Source organism: Uloborus diversus, unplaced genomic scaffold (assembly GCF_026930045.1).
Source record: "Uloborus diversus isolate 005 unplaced genomic scaffold, Udiv.v.3.1 scaffold_75, whole genome shotgun sequence".
In the NCBI taxonomy this organism is placed as follows: domain Eukaryota; kingdom Metazoa; phylum Arthropoda; class Arachnida; order Araneae; family Uloboridae; genus Uloborus; species Uloborus diversus.
In genome coordinates this window covers 303733-313020 of record NW_026558956.1, presented here as the reverse complement: position 1 = coordinate 313020, position 9288 = coordinate 303733, and the positions used below count along the sequence as shown (strand labels likewise).

Genomic DNA, 9288 nt, shown 5'->3' with positions numbered 1-9288 from the left:
TATAATTGTTTTAAACTAATTTCATGCCAAAATTTAGGTGAGCCTTCAATTGCTGATCAGACCATTGTTGAACAAAACTTTTATTTAAATGCATCTCAAATTTTCAAATATAAATATGATTTCCGCAAACATACATCTATGACTCACAGTAGCTTCCCATCAGAGTGCCCTTGTCTTAACTCTAAGATATTACCTCGCACTCGTTTTATAAATAATTTCGTCGCCTGATCATTCTCCAACATAAGACTAAAAAACAGAAAAATAAAATAATAGTTTAAAAAACTAAAAAAAACACGCTTTCGTAGCAAAATGAACTAAAAAGTGAAAAATAATCTTTGGATGATAGTAGTTGACCAATCACTTAATTTTAATGTAATACAAAAAAGCGTGGGGGGCTTCTTATCACTTGTCTTGAATTTCTTCCATCTGTTGTCCAAGCAAAAATGTAAATAGACAGCACCCCACGCTTTTTTGTATTATATTAAAATGAAGTGATTGGTCAACTACTATCATCCAAAGATTATTTTTCACTTTTTAGTTCATTTTGCTACGAAAGCGTGTTTTTTTAGTTTTTTAAACTATTATTTTATTATTTCATAAATTATTTATTCTATTGTTACAATTTCGTCAAAAATGCTTGTTATTCAAGAAAGCAGTTTAAAATGTAGATTTGAAAGTGAAATACAATGTTCAGTATTGAAAAAAAATAATGAAGTAGGACAAATTTTGAAATTAGCTCTTTGGGGCAAAAATATTTCAGAGAAAAATAGTGGAAAAATGGGAATATGTACTATAGAGTAATCTTATTATGGAGATGAAATGGTGCGTTTGTTCTTGAACCGCAGTGGGTTTCTCTCTGCGCTCTCTCTTTGCGCTACTTGGCAACGATATGACTCTATGCCACAGGGCTTAAATGAAGTCTTAAAGGAGCACTTGCGATGAGTCAAAATAATTCTCAAAAAGGCAAATTTCAAGGTTTTCCGGGCAATCAAGCACGAGGTAAAATGCATTTTTTTGTTATTTTTTGTAATCGCGTCCAAAAATCGGATTGTGTTGTGATTGATGGTTGCAATTTTGAAAAACCGACTCACGTATAGATCTATTTAGTCTTGCACACGATGTACTCGTGTGCTAATCGGTGGAGTAGTTGATCCTTTCTTTATCTAAAATTTGTTTCTAAGTTTATTTAATGATGTATAACTAATTTATTTCATGTCTATTAAATCCTTTTTTGTGATGTACATATTCTTTCATGTGTTTCAATCAATTGCGCAAAATATGGGATTTTCCTTGTTAAAAATTTAACTAATGATGAATTTATACTGTTGAAGAATTTAAAATGTATTTACTTTAAAATGCTCTATATTCCGCTATTGATTTCCATAGTTCCTAACATACCCTATGGTTTTGATCTGTCTGCACCTTTACATCCTACTAGTCATTTTGTGCTGCACTTTTCTTAACCGATTTCAATATGTGCAGATAGAACTACTCTTTCACCCATAAAAATAAAGGCAGGAGGGACAGCTGTATTTTTCCCTTTTAGTTGGATTATGCAAGTGATCTTTTCTCTTAAACTAATATAACTGGCTTATATATATAGTTTTTTTGATTGTATACATGCGTGCATGTAGAATCTTGTTCAATTTTATGAAACTTTTATTTGAGGATTTTTATAGCCATGCAAACAAATGTAATGTGGTGTAGTCAGAAATTGTGTTTTGAATAGGGCTAAGGTTAGTCTCAGTCTTTTTTCTATGATGTAAAGAGGAAAATTTCAAAGTGTGAGAGGGAAGGGGGGGGGGTCTATCCCAAATCCCTTTTGAATATGCGACATTATCCCTGTATATCTCTGCATAGCTTAAAAATTAAAACAGATAGGGAAAATAGCATTCTAGAGTAGTATCAACACTTGAACGATCCAAGAGAAAGGTTGCAACCCCCCCCCCCCTCCCCGGCGTTATACCAGAATACTTGATCCCTCAACATCCTCTAAGATTATCTTTTGGTTTAGGGACTTCCATCCCTGCAAATTTCTACAAAAGAGTCCTGAATTCACTTCCCTCTAATTGTCCAAAATTTCGTTTTTGGCACTTCAATTTCGAATAATTTCTGAGAGACTCTCTTCTCCATCCCTTATCCCAAAAGATGTCCTGTAATTGTGTTTTTAAAACTTAATTTTGGGAATATTCTGAGAAGAGTCCTGAACCGTATCCCATCTTCTAACTTTATCAAAAATAGCCAAGAAATGAGTTTTTTGGATTTTCAAATCAAATAACAATTTCAGAGGACTGCATACTGTCCTCTTCACATAATTAAAGATCATATAGCATTCCGTTTTTAGGTCTTACATATTTCAGAAAGGAACTCCGGGAGAAGGTTCTCCAAACATTTTTCCTTGTCATCAAAGTTAATCTACTATTATGATGTTTTAAATCAATGATGGTTTTGAACCTCTTATCATGCCCTAGTGAAAATGTTTCAAAAGCATTTTACACTTATTTTTCTGATGCTAAATGTTCTTTGTCAAGCGGTCAGAGGTGCAAGGCGATAGCTAGGTAGGATAGAAAGATAGAAGGTAAGAAACTTGATTTACATGTCAAGTTACTTCAAAAAAAATTTTAATGGGAAAGAAATTCACAATTCACACATCTTACTCATGACCCAGTACTGTCCTAGGGTTAAAGCCTCAAATTTCCAAAAAAATTCCTTGGGAGTATCCCCTATTCTTTCTCCCTCCACATTAAAAAAACTTGTCTAAAATTTCGTTTTTGGATTTTTCAATTCCGAAAAAAATCCAACAAAGAGGCTCGGAATCGCAACCTTATCCCTAACGTTAACATAGAAGAGAAGGATTATAATTGCATTTTTAGGACCTCAAATTTAAAAATTTTCTGAGGAGAGGTTGCCCGAACTTCTTGTGTTTCTAAAATTTCAACAAAGATGGTCTACAGCTGAGGATTTTTAGGATATTTCATTTCCATTTTTGAACAAGAAATTCTGTCTAGAACTAGACGAGCCAACTTTCCCGTATACCCATACTACTTTCTAGTACCTGATCAATATTCTCAAAAATAGATAAAATCGCAAATTTTTTCAAACATATTTTTGAAATACTTTAAGCTGATTTCTAGGAATAAAATATTCCTCACTCATCTAAAAAAATTAAATGCGTAAAAAAAGAAAATCGTTTTTTTCCCCTGTTGCCAAAAGCAATTTTTTAAATGAATTAATGCACTTACCAAAATAAATAAAAACAATAAAATGTCAACCTAAAGAAATAATTTTCATTGTCAAAAAAAAAAAATCGTCTGCGCATATCTTTATGTAGAAACATAAATGACTTCGAGTTTATTCGCCGAAAACTGAATATCTAAATAAAAACTTTAGCGTAAAAATAAAAACAAGTCAGATCAACAATAATTATTTCACAGTCAAAACCATAGCTGCAGAGTCGGAGTCAATCTCATTTTGGGGTAAAGGAGTCGGAGTCGAATATCTAAGAATCTGAGTCAGTCATTTGTCCTCCGTGTATAAATTTTTCTCGCTACGAAGTCAGAGTCGAAGTTGGGGAGTCGGAGTCCGATTAATTGTCGGGCATAGGAGTCGGAGTCAAGTGCCCCTAAATTCTCGGAGTTGAAGTCTGTAGCTTGGCGTCAAGAGCTATTCCTACAAAATTTTTTTGAAAAAAAATCCGCCTTCAAGTACGGAATCTACATTGACTTTCAGTTTCCCCGTAGGCGCTAATGTTAAGGGATTTGATTTTGAACTGTTCAAAATTGAACGGAAAATTGTTCAAATCCAAAAGATATTTTATATGCAAGTTTTTCATCAAAAGCTTTTTCCTACAAAGTTTGTTTGAAGCAAATTCGCCTCACAGTTCGGAATTGCCTTGAATTTCCCCGTAGGCGCTAATGTTAAGTTTTTTTGAACTGTTCAAAATTGAACAAAAAATAGTTCAAATCAGAAAGTGAAGTATGGGAATGAGGTGTCCTCGCCGAGATCTTTCGAACAAAAAAAAGTTTGTTCGAATCGGACCATTCATTCAAAAGTTATTAGGGGGGGACAGACAGACCGACAGACATTTTTCCCATCTCAATACCCTACTTTCCAATTTTAAATTTTTCAATATTTATTTAATTATTTTATTTATTTTTGACTTTTTTTTGTTTTTTGCGATATTTTTAAGATGCATTAAGCCTTTTTTCTTCTTTTTCTGACTTTTACTGGGAAAGTAGGCTAAAAATTAGAGAGCATCACCAATTCTTCTTTCTCTCTTGTTAAAAATCATCTTCAATATCATTTTTTGGACTTCATATTTCGAGAAATTTCTAAGTCGGAGCCTACAAGCTTTAAACCTTCATAAAAGATTTTAAACCTCTCCTCCTCTTCCTAACTTTACCCTGGGGTCTGTCCAAAATTTTTCACAAGGTCCGTTTTTTGTGAAAAATCAAATAATTTTGCAAAAAAAAAAAAAATTTTTTTTTGTTAAAACGAAATTTTAGAATTTAGAAAAGGCACAAACTGCATCATTTAACCTTCAAGTTGAGTGTTTTCCTCTTCTATGTCGAGAATGTCATTCTGGAGTGTTTTTGTAGTATTTGGCGAAGGGGGAGGGGGGCATCATCGCTCTCTCAAGTATCAATATTTATCTACCGTTCTACATTATGTCAAATTATACTAAAAATATTCTGTATTCATCTTGCCCCAGTACTGGGGCAAGATGACAACACTGAAAAAGTTGGATGTATTTTATGTTTTGAATATGTTACTTAGTTTAATAAATGATAAATGGGTTTTTTCATCTTAAAATGTATCAAATTAAGCGTAATACATTGTAGCGTTATGTTGAAGTATTAAGTTGTGCAGCTAACAATAGACACGACACAAATAAAAATGCCATTTTCAAAATTGGAACATTCCTCATGCCACCACTCTTGGCTTTTACAGCATTGGATCCATTCTTCTGTTGGATGGTCACAATATTCCTCTTGATAAGCAGTGTATATTATAACAACATCCTTTGAAGTTGATGCAACTGTATTGCTTGACTTGAATTGTATAGGCTCAGGCCAACAGGATCTTAGCTTGAGTTTTTTTACTCCCTCTCTTTTTAGCTTCACGAGCTTATTTTCTATTTTAAAATAATCCTTTTTCTCCTTCCGCTTTGCTCCTTGTTCTGACATTTCTTTAATGGGTGCCTTTTCTTTTTTTTTCTCACATTGTGTTGCTTTCTACACATTGGAATTAGAAACACTAACAGGCTTCTTTGATGCATCGGAATCAGCATTTGCCACATAAGATCTGCTTCGTCTAGAGGGTTTATATGTTGGTTTTCTTCTGCCAAGGTCTGAGGGTTAGCACTCTTATTCTCAGTTTCATCGCTGACACATCACCTTAGTCCTTTAAAAACAAAATAATTATGAGTTTCGATCCCACATTCTTTAAACCCTTTATCGGCATTTCCAACTGTAGCTGCTTTGAAGTAAGTGGTGCTCAAAAGCTCACCAATATTTGTGTCTGTTATAGTTTGTCCTAGATGAATGACCATAAAGTTGTCTCATGCTTGGCTATAGTAGGTTTTTAATGGGCAGAAAAAACTCATCAAGAGTTAGGGACGATGCAATGTGTGGGATGGCAACCCAAAAATGTAATGTTTGTTTTCACTGCGATATAAGATAGCCTGCAAATTTATGTGAGATTTATGATTGTTAATAATCAATAGAGCAGAAGATTCTTTGATTGGTTTCATTCAGTCAATTAGTCATTTGCTCAACTAGTTTATATATAACCTCTGGTCATCCGCTTTCGAACGACACCTTCCTTGATACAATGCATCCTTTAGCCCTAGAGGAAATAGAAATGCAAGGTTGCATAGACAAACACACAGACAAATAAGCGTTTACAGGATGTAATAGAATGGACTACTTAGTTAATTTAATGAATTCAGCTTGTCAGCTTGCCCCACGTTTCGGCCCGTCATCATGCCCTAGACTGCCTCTTTGAACAGATTCGTCTCCATTGCCATAAAGGAAGGCAATTAATTGACATTTATTCATGGTGATAGTAGTATTTCAACTAAGTTAGTCATAAATATTGAAGAGACACTAGAAATCTTATCTGTAATGTAACAGAGCTTATTTACACATGCATAAAAGTTATAACGTAGCAACGGTAAACAATCAGAGCTTCAGAACTAACACAAATGTGACAATTTCAGCGTCTCTATTTTATTGTTGAACGAACAGCGGATAGGAGAGCCAGTAATATCCTGTTGATGCTGTTGCTTAGTGTAAAACGAAAAAAATAAGGCATTCGTCATCTTGCTCAGCTCGTCATCTTACCCCGATCTCCCCTACATAATTAAAAGACGTAAGGAACATCAATTCCATAACTATTCATTATTTAAGTGAACAATTAAATTTACACCCTTGGCAAGTAATAAATATAGGCATGTTTAAGAAGGTTAATCACATCATAGGAGAAATGTGTCATAATTCTTTAAAAATATGTTTTGAACATTGTAAATAGCACAATATATAGTTGTTTTTATAGTTTTGTGCGCACAAAATGAATTTCAAATTAAATCAAAGTACATTACTTATTTTCTAATTCAGTTTTAAAAATTATTTCAGTTATTGTAAACAGACATCCTATTTACTTTAATTATGCATTAAAATGTGCAACATTATACATACAAATTGTATGTGCATACGTATTAGTGTGCTTTTATACAATACAGTTTTGGCCAGCACTATGGTGGTTAAATCCAGTTTTTGCCAGTTTTAACCGGTTTCTGCCAGTGGCATGGCCAAAATAGGTTTTGTCCGGTAAAAAATACAACCCTGATAGAACAGTCAACAGGGTTTTTTTTTTTTTTTAATAGTTGGAGGGGGTCTTGCAAATCAGTATTTTGCCCCGGGTCTAGATGGAGCTCTTGTCGGTCCTACTTGTGAATGACCAATTGAATCACCAATTATGGCCACTATGCCAAAAATTAAAATATAAATTTTGTTTTTGTAGCATAAAAATAATTCAGAAAAATAAAAATCCTTATTAAACTACAATTTAGCTGAAAAGTTTTTTGCACATTTGCGTCAAAAGCAATGAGGGATACGGGTGGATACAGACTACCATTTTAGTGGGGAGGGGTTATTTCATAAAGTGCTTGGTTGTCAATAAAAAGCACAAATTCATTCAGGAATAGGGCTGTCAATAGGCATAAACGTTGCAAATTAATTTCATAAGCAATGAAAAAAGTTTCAAAAATAATCAATGAATTGAAAAGAGAACTGATTTACATTTTACTCATACAGTGTTTGAATTTGAACACAATGTATATGGATACTATTGTCGATGGTTTGGGGGGAGGGGGGGGGGAGTCATGACCCCATGAACCTCCCTTGTGTCAGCCACTGAATGAGGATAAGGTAAAATTTTAAATACAAAACTTTTCACTTCTGAGAAAAATTATTTAAAATAAGCACATTTTGCATTATTTTCATTAGTTTGCAGTTAAATAAAATGTGCTATTGCTTTGAAATTCTGCTTTGGAAACTTAGGCTCTGAAGCAACTTGTCTAGTTCCTTCTTGTGAATGACCACATATAGCAGCTATGTTTTTAATATGTAGCTGAAATGCTTAAGTATTTATTGCATTTACGGTTCGAAAACAATCTTCCTCGATCGATCCTCTGTCCTCTCTTTGTGTTCAAGCATATGCTTTCAAAGAGAAATTTTCTTCCACTCGTTCAGTTGGTGCATGACATTATTCCTGTTCCCCACAGGAACTTTTTTCTTGGGAACTATTTAGAAAAAAAAATGGCAACTAAGGAGTTTTTTTTTTTTTGTCGCCACTTTTTCAAACTAGGTTGCCACTTAGTGAGTGGCAACTGTGAATCTTAAGCTTTACCCGAAAAGAGCAAAATGTTCAATTAATTTTGTTTTGAGAAATAAAACTCTCAACATTCAACTATGGTCCAAATTTATGTAATTTCTTCTCTGTTCTTTAAAAGTTATAAAAATATTCCAAAGAAGAAAATTTTGGGCGGACATTGCGTAATCTGATCATCAATCTGTCTATTTAATATTAATCCCTTTATATGCCATTTTTTACTGTACGAAACTGAATGAACTTGGTTTTAGAAGCTAAACAAGAAAGAAAGCAACTGCGCACTGCAGTGATAAAAATCTCGAAACAAATTTGAACAGAAAAATAAAATAAAATGTGAGAATAAAAAGTTTTGTAAGGTTTTGTAAACTAATTTGTAGATAAGAAAGAGAAAAGGAAAATTACTTCTCAATGTAACCACTTTACATTTGATAGAAAATTTGTCAAAGAACTCGTTTTTTTTTTTTTTGCTCAAGAAACTTTTTTATTTAAATATATGTTTTGTCCAATATTCGAAGTGTCCGCTATTCACAGTGAATTATATAGAACCACCTATGTTAAGGGACTAATACGCACAAAAAAGTGTGCTATTTTTCTTTTTGTTTTCATGGAATATACAGTTAACCCTTGTTTATCAGGGTTAATTTGTTCCAGACTTTATCGCGATAACTGAATTTCTGTGAAGTAGGATTCTGTATTTATAAACCGAATATTTTCCTAATTGGAGCCCAAGAAACTTACATTACGACAACTTGAATAGGTTTGTAAGCATAGTTAGAGCCCCCTAGACATGAAACTGCATCCTTTGCCACTATTACATGTGGGCAATTCCATGAAAAGTGAAACCAATAGGTCAAAATTTCATATTACAGTTATTTTGCTATATTATACATCATTGTAAAGCTTAAAATGTGTATTTTAAGAATATTGCATTGCTTTTTTAATAAAAATTAAATAATATTTTTTTCCCTTTCCCCTAGTTGGAAGTATGATAGTCGGGTCTTCAAAACAATCAGAAAAAAATATCCCATTTTCAAACGCTTATTTCTAATAGCAAATAGCAAAATAAAAATAAACAAAATTAATTGCAGTACAGTTTAGACTATTAACATAATACTATAATAACATGCATTTATTTTAATTTTTTTTACAAAATAAAATTAGGCAATTTTTAATTTAAAAAAAATAAAGTTAATGTTATGCCCGTAACAACAATTCAGCAAAAGTTGTCGTTACTTCCTAAAAAATCAAAATTAAAAGAAATCCTTCTTTGTCCTTTTAGCAATTCATCAGAGTAATTGTTTACCATAGTTTAAAACATTAGAATTTCTTTAGTTTTTAAAAAAATGGCTTTTCAGACGTAACATTTTTTGTTACGGACGTAACAAAAAGCAGTAC

At 32.8% G+C, this 9288-nt stretch overlaps 1 protein-coding gene across 1 annotated transcript in view; it reads left to right on the top strand.

Moving 5' to 3' along the window:
- Positions 1-893: 893 nt before the first annotated feature.
- LOC129233810 (eukaryotic translation initiation factor 4 gamma 3-like) overlaps positions 894-9288 on the top strand; it is a 126481-nt gene continuing 118086 nt past the window's right edge. The window contains 1 exon segment of the mRNA XM_054867785.1: positions 894-999. Within this exon segment, the coding sequence (XP_054723760.1) occupies positions 939-999 (61 nt within the window). The 5' untranslated portion in view covers positions 894-938.